At 42.5% G+C, this 15,662-nt stretch overlaps 2 protein-coding genes across 2 annotated transcripts; one reads left to right on the top strand and one right to left on the bottom strand.

Annotated features, from left to right (window-relative positions):
- Positions 1-587: 587 nt before the first annotated feature.
- Positions 588-3,984, top strand: LOC117248103 (early growth response protein 2b-like). The gene is made up of 2 exons (XM_033612849.2): positions 588-1,181; positions 1,370-3,984. Exons 1-2 carry the CDS (start codon positions 1,025-1,027, stop codon positions 2,440-2,442), a joined length of 1,230 nt encoding a protein of 409 aa, XP_033468740.1. The 5' UTR covers positions 588-1,024; the 3' UTR covers positions 2,443-3,984.
- A 4,937-nt stretch (positions 3,985-8,921) lies between these two features.
- Positions 8,922-14,017, bottom strand: adob (2-aminoethanethiol (cysteamine) dioxygenase b). Its single transcript, XM_033612359.2, has 2 exons — positions 13,784-14,017; positions 8,922-11,941 (listed from the first exon to the last, which is right to left on the bottom strand). Exon 2 carries the CDS (start codon positions 11,804-11,806, stop codon positions 11,027-11,029), a length of 780 nt encoding a protein of 259 aa, XP_033468250.2. The 5' UTR covers positions 11,807-11,941; positions 13,784-14,017; the 3' UTR covers positions 8,922-11,026.
- Between the last annotated feature and the right edge of the window lie 1,645 nt (positions 14,018-15,662).

The following is a 15,662-nucleotide window of genomic DNA, read 5'->3' as shown; positions in this document are numbered from 1 at the left end:
GGGCACCTTTAACCAAAAATAATGCCTTATGCCTAAAACCAAGATGAAAATGAGATACATGTGATGGTAATTTTATTATTTATGAACAAAAACAGAAACAATTTTTGTGTTTAAAAACAGCCTCATCTTTTCAGAGAATTCTATTAAAATGTGTTTGTAGCATATAATGGAGTGGTTTTAATGTCTGTCAGATTACAGACGGTTGCAGCTGCAGGTTTGCTCTCCATCTATCAGCAGGACTAACACACAGGCCTACTGTAGCTGCTTTTGTGTCTGCTTTTAAATCTTCAACAATCATAAAACCATTTTTTGAACAATCACCAAGACCCACCGGCTTCTGGAGGAAATGAATTAAATGATTATTCTGTCACTAATCACCCCATCTATCTCAGCGGGCCAACAATAGCAGGACTCAGTCAGAGCAGTAATCTGTTCCTGACAAGGCAAGAGAGAAAACAAATGGGTCTGTGCAGTCAGTGTGTGGGCTCAGCTGGCACAAAGACAAAACAATGCAACACAAATTTACCCGGATACCAGCCATATAAGCAGACCGAGATCCTCTCACCTCACCGACCGGAGAATCCATTTATGGAGAAAGTGTGACCGGAATTCCGAATGATGAGCTTTTTGTCCCCCTTTACATGAGTCTGACAGCAGCATGAAGCACGTGCTCATGTTTGGGATTCATGTTCAAATAAAATCCCCAAATCAACAATCATATATGAGGTGAGAGTTTTGTATTTAGTTAAACTCCAACATGTAATTTTAATTGTTTCCCCGTTTCGTCACGGTGAGCTCCACCAGTCCTATTTCTGGAGTTCCCTCTTTTTTTTTTTTTTTTACAAACCCAAGTCCATATTTGGTGAATGACGTAAAGGGACACCCAGAGATTCCCTTTATAACCATACTGCACCATCCAGGAGCTATTTACAAGAGATGAAAGGCGGAACAGACAAAATGTTTGAGATCCAGTTGGACTTGAATATATAATCAGCTTAAATCTGATCTCCATCTCAAAGACAGGATGACAGCTAAAATAGCGGATGAGGTCTGTGTGTCTCTCAGCAGCATTGCAGACAGTATTCCTAAAAATGTGTACACAGCGGAGGGCGCGATTGTTTTTAAAGAAGAGGCTGTAGGGGAGGAAGAGCACGGAGGGAAACCTGATGAGAATGGCAGCGGTAAGAATTTGTGTCATATTGTTCTGGCGTGGCTTGGTTGGATGAAAGCACTAACTTTAACTGCACCAAAAATGTCTTTAATCATCATCGTGGAGTGTTGCGCGTAAGATGGCAACCGTGTCCTGAAATCAAAGGGTTAATATGATCCTGTATTTGCATTCTAACTTGTGCTTTTCTACATGTTCCAGGTGGTCTTCTGTTCGAGGGCAAAAGCGCACCTGAGCTGTCTCTCCACGGCGACTTGGCGCAGTGCGTGGCAACTTTACGCACGCACCCCGTGGCTTTCACCGGCAAGTTCTCGGTGGACTCCAGAGGCGTGGGGGGACCGTGGACACCGGGGGACGTCATCAACGTGATCAGCGCTGACATCGCCACCCCAGGACCGGCCACGGTGTCTGGATCGTGTTCAGGGTCACCCGATATTTACGCAGGAGGAGAAGGAGGGGGAGACGCAGCGGACGCGGGGGACGGCACCATGGCGCACGGCCAGCCGGACATCAGCCACATGTACGCGCCTCCTCACCCTCATTCCCACCATCACCCAGCTCCTTCCTACTCATGCAGTGGGGATATGTACCAGGATCAGTCGGCAGGGGGGTACCTGGCGACGTCCACCTGCGCTGTGTCCTACCACCCACCTCCATCCTACAACCCGGTGCCCAAACCGACCGTAGAAGGCGCCGCGCTGCTGTCTATCATGCCTGAGTATGGAGGTTTCTACCAGCAGAGCTGCCAGAGAGATATCCAGACGGCTTTCCCAGAGAGGAAATCCCTCTCATACCCGCTAGACTCCCTCAGGGTGCCTCCGCCTCTCACTCCTCTCAACACCATCAGGAACTTTACGCTCGGTGCGCCCTCGCCGGCCGCCGAGGGTCCGATGGCCGCCGCTTTCCCCAGCCACCAGAACCTCCCTCTCAGACCCATCTTGAGACCCAGGAAGTACCCGAACCGGCCGAGCAAGACGCCCGTCCACCAGAGGCCGTACCCGTGCCCGGCTGAGAGCTGCGACCGCAGGTTCTCCAGGTCGGACGAGCTGAGCCGACACCTGCGCATCCACACCGGGCACAAACCTTTCCAGTGCCGCATCTGCATGAGGAACTTCAGCCGCAGCGACCACCTCACCACCCACATCCGCACGCACACCGGGGAAAAACCCTTCTCCTGCGACCAGTGTGGGCGGAAGTTCGCCCGGAGTGACGAGAGGAGGAGGCACATGAAGATCCACCTCCGGCAGAAGGAGAAAAAGTCCTCTGCGTCCTAATTCTCACTGCGCACTGCCCGAAGCTGCTGAATGTAAACTTTCTGAATCTGACCCGGATCAGCTCCTGCCACAGTCTGTCCGCCAAAAGACCCCAAATCTATATTCTGTAGTTTATATTGTTCTCACAAAAGATGGGAAACCATTTGGAAGCCATATCTTTAAAAACATCAGGGAGAATCTGAGTTCTCAGTGAAGTGTTCAGTCATTATTTATCACATTAACTAAAATATAACTCCTCAGTCATCAGTCTGTGGTGCAGATTATTACCAGAAATATAAGTCCACACAAAAGGAGCTGAACATTCTGGGGTTAAATTATATGAAATGTAAATGCAGTTTGGTTTACACTAAAGGCGCTAACAGCTGGTGTGCTAACGCTCTTTAAAACACAATGTGCCCGACTGCTACAGCTTGCTTTAGTGCTCCCGTGGCAAGGCATTGTGTCTACTGTCTATGCTTCATATTCTCAGGGATTCAATTACAATTCAGGCTGCAAACGCGAAGCCAAAATCCTGCAGGTCAGCTGAGTGACGCAGGAGGGGTTTCCTGCTGCTGCACTGCCTCCAGCTGTCGGTGGGTTGGCTTCATTTAACTGCAGTAAAATGCACAAAAAACAGAAAATATACAGTCAGTGTGACGTCAGAGGGAGCTTTTGGACCCTTATTTAAACTTTGTACATCCATTTCCCCCCAAAACACAGAGAGATAGTTTCACTTTTCTACAATTTGTCTTTTTGGTTCTGTGGTCAGGAAAATGTAATTTAGGCTTCATCCCATCTCTGATCATGTAAATTTAATTGTGAGCTGGGAATCTTCGCATCCTCTCCTCCACTGTTAAATGGTAGCTACATCACAAATGCTCAAAACCGTAACTGAAATAATATCGTATTAAAGTTAGAAGACGTTTTTACATGAGACAGATACACGAAATGGCACGAAAATGTGTCGACATTTTGAAAGTTTGAACATAAAACAGATGCCAAACAGAAATTACATTCACTATTTTGGTCGGACTCTGCTGCACAGTATTTAAAATATTAAGCTACTTGGAGTGAGGAAACAGAGATGTCAGAGTGCACCCAAGAGAAACTGTGACATCACAAATCAGGGCAGGCCTAAAGTGGGAAACTCAGTGACAATTTAATTCGCTAGACGCAGCAAAATGAAGCTTTTTTTTAACCTGGTTTTTGTATCATATTAGAAATGTCGAAACAATGTTTAATTTACCCGATGAAGAATGGACTTTGGTTTATACACAGCACATGTTGGGACTTTATGAGACTGTAGCCTGATAATCTGTTTACTTTTCAGGTTAGATTTTTATTTCTGGATGCTTTCAGGTGTATGCACAGACCTGTTGATACTTGTAAAGATCCAACCAGCATTTCTACCTGATGAATGTGAGATAAAGAGAGAAAGAGTCACTGGACAAATAAAAGTTCTGTTTTTTGTGTTTTATAATTTTTATGCAAACGAGTCAAGCACTAATGCTTTTATTCTGCTGGACTGATGCTTCTTGTCAATGCAAATAAATGTTGACTTGTCAAGTTGTTGCTGCAATTTTCTTTGGCATAGTATAAGTTGTTTTTGCATAGGGGTGGACTCGAGTCACATGACTTGGGCTCAAGTCAAATTTGATGACTTTAGACTCAACAGAATCAAAAGAGACTTGCAACTCCATTTGGAGTTAACCACAAATGACTTGAGACTTTACTTGTACTTGAGCCTTTTGACTTGAAATTTGATTTAAAATGTTTGCCATGATTCGGTTCATTTCCCTTCATAACGTTAACACTAGTAATTCCCAGCAAGTCAACAGTTGACTCCACAGATGATTCACTTTGTTTTAAAACCAATCCGACTGCATCCAATCAAGTTGCAGGAGAGACCCATGAAGAACTAATGATACGTTATCGAGCGCCAGTTTGAAAAATAAGTTTATTTGCGTACAAAAACTACACAGTGGTCAAAATAAAAAAACAAACAAAAATGCAGTAGCTATGCAAAACATGCGAGTCAATTACAGATGGAGACACAACTTCTAAGTTTGTTCGACATTTGAAATTGCACAAAGAACGGTAAGTCAAGATTAACAATAACATAGTGAGCTGTAATTGGCTAGCGTTATTGAATGAATGAATTACTGTAAAAATAACAAACGTAGCTTCCATGGCGCCACCCGTTGGTTTGTGGACTCCCATTTTGAAGACTCAAGTTCAGCATAGCTGTCACCATCTTGGTTTCTTGGAGCCAGAGGTGACCGTATTTGGAGCTGGAGCTGGAGAGGAGTGAGGGGTGGATCTGACTGAGAAGCCGAGGACAAGCCTGTAACTCAAAGTGGCCACGCCCTTAATTATGTGTAACTTTAAGCCTTAATGAAATGTAAACAGGTGAGTTATGTAAAAATTAATCCCCGTTCAGTTGTCATGAATGTTGAAATTAGCTACAGAGACCAAACTCGTTATGTATATCAGGCTGTAAATGTGTTTATTTCTGCTGTGAAGTTGGGCATTTTAACATGGGTGTCTGTGGGGGTTTATTCTCTTCCAGAGCCAGCCTCAAGTGGCCGTTGGAGGAACTGCAGTTTTTGAAACTTCTGTGTTGGCTTCATTTTTCAGCTCCAGAGGCTGCCATTTGTGAAGCTCACATTATGACTTGTGCGAAGATTTAAGACTTACTTGTGACTTGGAAAACATTGACTTGGTTCAACCTTTGTGTTTTTGTGTCTATTCAGAAGTGCCTCTGCAGCTTTTGATCCCTTCACATGACTTTCCACAGTAAAATATGTTTGCCTAGTTGTCAGATTTCTATTTTCTCAAATTTCTTCTCATCCATGTTTGAAACTCTATCTCCTGAAGATCATGATTTATTATCAAAAGCTCTGGCTACTAAAAAGACAGTGAGGTTGAGATTTTCTTGTCAAAAATAAACTTAGACTCTGTGATTTAAACTACTTAACACCCACACCCACATCCAAAATCTATATTTTGGGTGTGTTTAAAATACTCTCTGTGGGCAAAAGTATGTGGACACCTTACAGACACACACGTAGAGGGGTTAACATGTAATATTTGCAAAATCTGACTTCACTAGTGTAGGAAAAATACATCCTGGTCTCACAGAAATACATGAAATGACCAGGACCTCTTAACAACACATTACATAGTGGTGGCATGTAAGAAAATGCCAGTGAAAAGTCAGTTAGGATCCTTTGTTGTGGTGAACAACGTTGATGAAAAGTAACCCCGTAGGTAGTGTAAAGAGCATCAAAGTCTGCATAGAGGTTGTGGTGGTGGACGAGTCAAACAAACACAGGACTTTAACCCAGGAGACCACAGTTTGTGTCCCAAAAGAAACCAGTGGTGCCTTTCAATATGATCATACTATTTAGTATGCCACAAAAAGATTTAATATGTCCCAATACATTATACCTTAAATGCAATATGCCAAAAACACAAGGATGTCCTACAGCATGCTTTTCTAGCTCGTCTGACCCATAATCCTTTGCACAGCGGAAGATGCACATTGACTGAGCTGTGGACAGATGATTGACAACTGGTTGAAGAAGCTGCAATAATGGATGACAGCACATAAATGTGACTAGTTAATTATTGAAGTCAGGGGTCTGCAACCTTTACTATTAAAAGAGCCATTTTTGACCAAAAATAAATTCAAAAAAATCACATGGAGCTGCAAAACACATTTGTGCCTTATAATGAAAGTAACATCACGTATTCTAAAGTCTAGTAGTCTAAATACACATTCATTAAGATGTTTTAACACAAGGTGGCTACTGTGCAGGGCACTATTTATGATTATTTGAAGCTTTAACTTTGCAGAGCTGGCAGTGAAAGCAAACAAATCCATCCCCACACCACTAAATTCTCTTTTTTATTCATAGATTTTCACTTTTTTGGATTTGGCATCCAAAGCTAACTAGATAGGGAGACTCAAAACTAGTCACTGCTGTCAAGGTTCAGCAAAATTTCAAGGAAAAGGTGCCAGGCAGTAGATGCATTACGTACATTTAAATTGTTGAAATGTTAAAACATTTTTCATTTGGTATATAGGCTTAACATGGAGAATGTACAAATTTCTTTCGGCATGCAACACTGATAAATGAAAATTCAAATGTTAAAAAAAAAGAAGTCATTAGTCATCTCCATATTCATATTGTTTTTGTCAAGGCCACAGGGAGCCACTGGAGAGGAGCTTGATGAATGCCGTTTTGTTGCATCTCTATGGTAACATTAAGTGATCATTTTTTGATCTGCTGTGTTCAAAGTCACACTTTTTCTTGTACTACAAATTTCACACTATGGACTGTGACATATGAGTGAGCAAAAGGCTCAGAGTTCATGGTGCAATGTTATAACACAGTAAAATGTTCCTGTTGTATGCATACTCCATGCAACAGCACACACTTTATAGAACAGCTGAACTGATAGTAAAAAGAAAAAGTGTGCAATTCAGATAAAACAGCCCAAAAGTCAGTGCTGACGTTATTTTATGTACTTTAGGTACTTACGTCACAGTGAATGTTACTTGTCATGACCAGTGGACTATTATCTAAAGTGATTTGGAAGTTGATTACCATGGCAACATTTGAAGCCTTGAAGCATTTGGGTCAGCCACAGAAACTGCAACCTTTTTCAAGACCTAACCAAACTGCTACCGTTTCACAACGTTAACCACCTGCTTAAAATTGCAGCCATTAGAGCATCTAATTTTAACATATTACGTGCCACTATGTAATGTGATGTTAAGAGGTCGTGGTCCTTTTTACAACAAATTCTTAATCCCAACTCATCAAACACTGCCGCTTTGTCAGTGGACCTACATGTCTAAATATATCTCAAAATGTATTTCGGTTTTTATTGGACATGTAGTTTCTACTCGTTACATGCACGCAGTCTTTTTTCAAAATGAACTTATAATATAGGTAAAACACTTCCTTTTTAGATTTACTTCCTTAGATTTAGGCAACAAAACTCCATTGTTAGGTTTAGGGAAAAAAAACCTCACACGGGAAACAAACAGCAGATTCATGGGTGAAAGTCCAGAATTTGTTTGACCCACCCATCCCCCCAGTTGCAGGCGACGTTACAATCTGACGCCACCCAGTGCATATAATACTGCCGAGAAGGGTGCCTCTGTGAGACCATGTTTGATGCCAATATCCACTTGACAAAGCGGTGGTATTTGACAACTTGTGTTGTTGCCCGCTGCCTCTAAAACTGACACACCTGGTGTATATTATACCCCCACAGAAGATGCCTCTGTGCATCTGTGTCTGCAGACATCGCTGACAAAGCAGCAGCATTTGAGGAGTCAAGAGTGAGAACAGGCTGAGATTCCAGTGAGATCCGGTTTGAAAAATACCTGAATTACTCAAAAAAACTGCAGTATTCATTTACACCTACACAGCTGCTCTGTGACAGACTAAACGTTTAACTTCAGGATCCCAACAGAGACACAGGAACCGACCCCTTAATCACACAGAGCTTTCTCCATCAACCTGTTAAAAGGAAATATAAAGTTTTGATGGGAGTGCAAAAAAGTTTAGCTCAGCAGCTTGATTCACGAGATTTTACTTTGCCAACATGTTCAGAGACACACTGAGTAACAGGATACCCTAATACTTCAATTAAAAGCCTAGTCTCTTTTACTGGCCTGGTGTAGCTACACATTTTGATAAATAAAGGCCTGTCTCAATTAGAAGCCTGGTCTGGTGGCCAAGCGGTTCACTTTTATAGAAGCTGTTTGGAGGTATGAAACTGGTTGTTGACAACCAACTTGAGCTAACATTAATTAGCTGGTTAGATCGTGCATACAGATATAAATATTTGAATTTTTCTGTCAATATGGAGATGCTACACATCATTAGCTTGGTTAGATTCTCAACAATCAATCATTCAGTCAGGTTTTACTGAAACCATGAGCACCAGAGAAGACTGTAATTCATTTAGATTTAACACCATGACAAAAAAACAAGACTCCCTTCCTCTGATGCTTTCATAGTCAAAAGTGCGTCTATTCCTTGATAACCCGCTTTTTTTCTTATGACATTTCTGTTTACACGTTCGAAATAAATAAGAAATCAAATCAAATCAAATCGAATCCAAGTTATGAGCATTGTTTTAACAGGATAAAATCGTGTTGTGTCAGTACGCTCGTGACCATATTTTTCGAGTGCAGTAAATCGAGGGTCATAACTTTCTTCTCTCTGAGGTGTTGTCTTTCGGCACTGGATCAAATTAATAATTCATAATTGATGTTTATTTTTATACAAGTAATATTCATACTGGTTCAAATAAACAATTTGATCGTATTATCCATCTTAACTGAGACAGTTTTGTGTGAAAGGAATTAAAGGCCTGTCCCAAGTTTTACGGTACTTCTACAAAAATGTCCTGAAGGAATCAAGGTGCTTTCCCGAGCGACTCATCACACTCTGAAGCAAATAACGCACAACACATGCTTAGGCAAAATAAACAGCACATTTTATATTAACCATCATTACAGGCTACAAACATTGATACAGGTACTGATCATTTAGCACACAATCAGATTCTGGACTCAGGCCTGATTTAACAAGCTTTCTGCTGATGAGGAGACCTGCGCGGTCTTTATTCCCACCGTCATACAACAAACAGCCTGTCAGTCTTATTCACTGCTCTCACATGAAAAGTGTGCAGCAAGTTGTCTTCCAAAGTACGCCTTAGGTTGAAATGAAACTTATCTGAAAAAGCCCCATTCTCCAAAACTTTGCTGAGATTTTATTATGACTCTATGTATACATGCATTTTTGAATTAAACCTACATTCAACCATATTGTTACGTTACTGTAAGTGCTTACAGCTTCACTTTATATGCTGCTGAGCTTGAAATCATCCCACTTCTCACTCTATCAACTTTATTACAAACCCAACCCTCACATTCAACAGTTCTGATTCATTCTGACCTCAAACTGCGACAAAACCCTTTTTAAAATCTGTATGTTGTAGCCACACACAGTTCATATTTTGTGTCCAAATAATGTAGTGCACATCTTTCAATCTCCTAAAAATCCATCTGCGAAACAAATCACAAACAAACCTGAGGATCAAACGTTTTCCCAGAAACAAAAAGAAGGCAGTTTACAGTTTGTAGAGTCCTAATCCACAGAGCCAGAGAGAGAAAAATAAAGAGCAGTTTAAGATATATTTGAGTCTTCAAAAGCAGACCTGAAGATTCACACAGTTCTTTATCCGAACGTCACAAAGCCTGAAGCAGGAAGACAATTAAAAACACATGGACACACACTTCCCCTGCGTGTTCCCGGGATACTTCCACCTAGACAGCTCAACTCAGGCTGGAACAATTGTTTTCAATGCTGCGTTCAAGACGCTGTCAGAAGTCTGGAAGTTTTAAGAATATTATAATAGAACTGCAACTATTATGTGTCAGTGCTGCAGCATGTACATATAGACGCAGCAGCACGTGTTAGATACATATTAGCATTTGACACTTCATGCAATACTGAAAGCTGAAATGTTGTACATTTAGAGGTTATTAAAAGTATTGCTGTGTACTACTGAAAGTGAAATATTGCCTATTTTGGAAACATGAAGCACAGACTTCGACCAGGACGCAAGTGACAAACTTCCTGACTTTTCTTGAACACAGCATGAGCACCCTGCACGTCATCATTTTGTCATTTCTTGGCATTCATTGTGCAGAAATACCTTGTAGGGTCATACTGTAAGCCTGTCATTTATGGTTATTTTCAGATTTGAAACCTATCGGCTGAGAGATGATATGCTCCTGTGTTGGGCTGCAAAATTACACCACCTTTAATCAACTAAATCTGCTTGATAAAGCCATGTGCATGTGGTGGAGGTGTTCAGAGGGACTGAACACCCTGTCACTCCTCTGTGACTGTGCATTTTCTTTAAGACCAAAGGTCAAAGTTACACATTGACTTGCTTTTAAACATCTTCTCCCACATGACTGAGGAAATTTTGGAATTGACAATGCCAAAATGAACATGATAACCTCAGAGAATTAAGGACTAAGTAAAGAAACGCATCATGAAAATGTGTTTCCGTCTCTTTCTGGGGGTAAAAGTAACATCTGGTGAGTGTAATTTGGTTTCCCCATACTAAAGACAACCAGTAAGTGCAGTAAAAGTACAATTACTCAACTAGCTGCTTTCTTTTCTGGCAATAATATGCTCTACACAGACACACAGGGTGATCACAGCACTAACAGGATGTTGGTTTAGTGCTGCCTGGGGCTCCAATTTTTGCTCAAGTGAAATGGATTATATTTCACCTGTGAAAGCTGCAGCTCTCCACCATGGCAGGACAGCACTGACAACACCTGACAATGAGGTCACCTGGAGTTGAGCTGTGTGGTTTCACCTGTTCAGTTACATTCTGGCTCCCTAACGCTGCTGACACATGGATTATTGATTCAGATTGACCCTTCATTTAGCACAGGTAGTCCGTCCCAAAGCTCCGGCCTTGTGCCACTACAGGATGCACACACCAGACCAGCCCGAGGAAAAGATGACATGTTGCAGCAGCAGGTCAGTCAGGTGGATCAGAGGCAGACCTCCGGGCCCGGGTACGGCTCCCCTCCGCACCAGAAATCCGGCGGCTGTGAGATCTCCATGAGCCAGACCTCCTTCTCCTTTTGCTCTGTGTCTTTAACCTCCGCTTCTGTCAGGACTTTGTAATAGTGACAGTCTCTGCCCTCGTCCGGGTCGTACGGCGGGGCCAGGATGTCCATGAACGCCGTGGGGCCGTCCACGGCGTCGATCTGGTGGAGGTTGTCCCGGTCGGGGAAGAGGACGCACGGGCCGCTCTCCTCCGTTAACTCATTGGTGGAGCGGCGCAGGGAGCGGCGCAGAGCGCCCACCTGGGCCGGGGGCAGCGGGGGCAGCGGCGGCGCCGCCTGCGTGCTGCCGGCCGGACGCTCCAGCTTGTCGAAGCAGCTGATCCTGACCTTGCCGTACATGACTTTGAGCATGCCGTGCATCCCCGGGTGGTCGTGCAGCGGGATGGAGGCGCCGCTTTTCAGCAGAAACACCCCCATGCTGAAGTGGTCCGTCTCGTAGATGTGCATATACGTGACCGGGGGCCCGCCGTGGTGGTACGGGAGGTGAGGGGACACGCCGGGCGAGCTGCCGTCTGCTCTCCGCGGGACGAGCTTCAGGTCCGCCGCCCGCACTTCCGTCATCAGGCTCTTCAGCTTGCTCTGGTTCTCCAGGAAAGATTTACCCGCCTCTTCGCCGGCTCGAGGCGTGTTCCTGAAGGTGACCAGAGCCTGCCGAGCTATTCTCTGAACCATGGAGGTCATGTTGCTATCACCTGGCATCATACCGGAGCGAAGAACGACGCTGCCCGGTCTCCGGTTGTCGTTGGTTAGCTGCAGCCTGTAGCTGTAGCCCCTTAGCTAGCGCCAAAGATCGTCTGGGAACAAGATGGCTCACTCCGCAGGCACTGCTCCTCGGGTCTGTGGAAGTTTGTAGTACAAACTAATATGAGCCTGATTACACACAAAACTTAAAAAGTAAAATCAAACAAAATAATAAAGTAAAGTAAAACAAAACAAAATACAATATAGAGTAAAATAAAATAAAATTAAATAAAAGTAGTAAAATTAAATAAACAACATTTATTCCCCAAATCTGAGCCAAATTGTTTAAAAAAAACTTAACTGCAGTGTCACTCCTATTAAATGTACTGATCTTCAACTCTTTTTTGTTTGCATTAATGCCATAATAATAAATTAAAATTGGCTGAATAAATCGACTGAAAAACTGAAATTTGTATAAAAAACTAAATAGTGGGAAGCCCTCTGAGGTGAGGGCCCCCCTTCATCCTTTAAAGGAGCAGAATGGTTTAGTCCGCCCCCTGCACTAGACTTCACCCCTTTTTACATAGCGATCTCGCTATAGAGCTGCTACAAAGTCCCTTCTTTATGCCTCCTTTGCATTTTTACACAGAACCAAACGACGGCAGCATGATGCTGCTTCAGGGTGTAATAATACATGGCATTATGGCTTTCCACAATCAACAGAGGTGTCAAAGGTGTGACATGTAGCACAACAGCGTCGGCCGCTTGTGTGACATAAAACTTATGCAGCAATGCTTTCTAAACTACAATGACATCAACGTGTCAATAACAATCATTTGCCTGTAATATGGTTGATGATCTCGTCCTCTGCTTGGAGGGTAAGGCACTCCAGGACCTCAATGTTCTTACCATTTTGCAGACATCTTCAGCTGATGTTCTTCTTTGAGTTAGCCGCTAACTGCTGCTAGCAGCTTTTTCATCTCCCGCAGTGGGTCACATGCATCATCAAAATGTCACACCCATCCTGTCCTTGGTCCTATCCTGCTAGATATGCTGCTTATACACACACCGTTTTGGCGCTGTTACTACCTCCGTTCCCATTTTGCTTTCGAACCTCATATACAGAATGGAGAGGTAGCATGACAGCATGATATTCCCACTTTAAACAGACAGGGGTTTTGTCTCTAAACATAGCTAGAGCTGAGTTAGTGACTGCTAATGCTGGTGGAGGACCAACGTACGTTGTCATGTCTTCTCCCAAGAAAGAGAAATTGGGGTTCCAAAAAGGGAAACAAAGCAAACTTGCTTTGTAAAAGAAAATTTCAAAAGCTGCACGAGAGCATGGGCAGATTTTGAGGCTAAAGGGGCGACACATGCAGACTTTGTGGTGGTTTTGCATCTCTTTGTAGTCGTTACGCATTGTTTTGTGGATTTGTGTCTCTTTGTGGTCAGTCTGAGTTTCTTCTTGGTCAGTACATATAACGTGTAACATTTGACATTTTAAAGGTGAAGGCTAGGGGGTCCCAAACACTTTGGGCCCCTGGACCTGTGCCCAGTAATCCATCCATGCGTGAGAGAGAGAGATGGATCTAGCGAGGAATGGTGGGGGGCCCACAGAGACTGCTTCAGCACAGGACCCAGCATTTGTTGCTACGGCCCTGTTTGGCACACAAATTGAGATTTAAATCTGGCCTTTTATTGTAAGAAAAACTAAATGAGAAACAGGATAATGTATGTTAACTAAAGCTTCCTGTAATAAATGCTTCAGTGAAAAATGAGCCAAATGTTTGTTTCATAAAAAAATGTATATTTGTCTTACAAAAAAATAGTGAATTGAAAGAATATTTGATTTTTTTTACTGCCTTTTTTTTTTTTTTACCACAAAATAATAATAATAATAATAATAATAATAATAATAATAATAATAATAATAATTAGTGAAAGCTACGATCTTATAACATCTTCCGGGTCCGAAATGAAGGCAGAGTGAGACCTCACATCTCTGTCCGTCTCTTTGGTCAGCTCAACACCACGTTCATTGACCGCTTGAAACTCATCGCTTATTGCTCCTTCACGTGCTCATTCATTCGTGCCATTTTTTGTTTACGAACACGCGAGAAAAACAACACAACAAACACACGATGCTGTGGATCAATGGGGGTGATTTTCAGACAGCATTTGTCTCTTGAACGGTCAGTCTTATCGACCCCAGTGCCCCATTTTTGAATAACTGTCAAACACGTCCGCACCAGACAGCGCTTCACCAGTTTACATAAAGTGCATTGTGGGATATGTAGTCAGGCGGCCATTAACACTGTGGTCATTGACACAAATAAGGTTTAATAAAGAAATTGACAACATAGGGCTGCTATTGCTGTCGCATTGCTTCATATAAACAACGATAATGTATATGTGAATGAATAATATTACCATTACATCCAAGTAACTGTCAAAGCAAAGCACTACAATACCCAGCATGCCACAGTATATTTAACTTTTAATGATCTTTGCCCTCAGGCATTACTCAAATACAGTCAACACAGTGTCCCAACTGTACTGATAATACATCTGCACTGGTGGGATTATATAATACCTTAAATAAACATCTATGATGTCACTGTCTCTGTTTATATATAGCCTGACATAATATGTTGGCAAGTGTTTGCAAACATAATAACCATAATTAAATGTTGATTAAAGGTCCACTGTGTAGGATTTAAAGGGGTTTATTGGCAGCAATGGAATATAATAAAATTAGAGTGTTTTCTTTAATGTGTAATCACATGAAAAAAAAGAATTGTTGTGTTCTCATTACCTTAAAATGACATAGGGAGCAGGTCCTGATCCAAGGCATGGATGTATTAAGACACCTAAATACAGCGTTGGAGGCAGGCAGCGTTCCAATGGAAGTTGCTTAGCGGCAGATGAAGCCAAAAAAGCTCTATTTTTGCGGTATGATTGGTGCTAATTCTGCATCACTGGGCCCATAGAGCAGGGGCACGAGACTTCAGCCAGCCGAGCCAGTTTCTGGTTATGTGCTTTGCTAACTTGAATGGGGATAAAATGATTTAATCTTGCAGCTTTCCTAGACTTTCCAAATGTTATTGTACTTAATGGACTGAATCCTGATGGTCCATCCATCTATTTACATCCGCTTATCCGTGGCTGGTTCGTGGAGGCAGCAGGCTAAGCAAAGCACCCCAGACATCCCTCTCTTAATGCTTTCCAGCTCCTCCTGGGGGACCCCAAGGTGTTCCCAGGCCAGAAGAGATATGTAATTCCTCCAGTGTGTTCTGGGTCTGCACCAGGGCCTCCTACTAGACTCACAAGTCAGTCTTTAGACATTTTGCTTAACTAAAGACTGATGACTTTCTCCCTGATTTTGTGTTTAGATGGGCGGATACAATTTCAGAGTTTAAAAAAACTCCCTACATTGCAGAACCAATAGTAAATCTGCAGGACGGTCCTTTGGTGGCTCGCTGAACTCTTGTGCTTGTAAACATAGTCCCACTAGAAACACGTATAGCGGTACAAAATGGCTAAGCTGCTCTCGCAGAAAACGCCGTCAAAGTTAGTGAATGTTTGTCGCGTTTGCGGCGACACATTCTCGCCAACTAAAAGAAACAAACATAATCTTTTACAAGGCCATGACTCATCCGTCCGGCCGGACTATAGAGGGAATCGCCTTGTTGTTTACAAATACTTCGTGTAGAAAACCATCTTAGTTACAACATGATTGAGCTAGCAAAGCTGTTTTGTGTTGCTATGTGTGGTATTTATTCAGTTTTGGGAAATCACGATGTCTAGACAGCATCAGCCAAAATACCGACCAAAACGGATTTTTATCTATCCCCAAAAAAAAAATCTGGATTTACAT

Source organism: Epinephelus lanceolatus, chromosome 17, assembly GCF_041903045.1.
Source record: "Epinephelus lanceolatus isolate andai-2023 chromosome 17, ASM4190304v1, whole genome shotgun sequence".
NCBI classification, from domain to species: domain Eukaryota; kingdom Metazoa; phylum Chordata; class Actinopteri; order Perciformes; family Serranidae; genus Epinephelus; species Epinephelus lanceolatus.
This window is presented reverse-complemented; position numbering and strand designations above follow the sequence as displayed.

Excerpts from the sequence above, each read along its gene's own strand:
- LOC117248103 (XM_033612849.2), top strand. The coding sequence starts at position 1,025 with ATGACAGCTAAAATAGCGGATGAGGTCTGTGTGTCTCTCAGCAGCATT. Across the intron at positions 1,182-1,369 it reads ACCTGATGAGAATGGCAGCG|GTGGTCTTCTGTTCGAGGGC; the intron begins GTAAGAATTTGT and ends TACATGTTCCAG.
- adob (XM_033612359.2), bottom strand. The coding sequence starts at position 11,806 with ATGATGCCAGGTGATAGCAACATGACCTCCATGGTTCAGAGAATAGCT.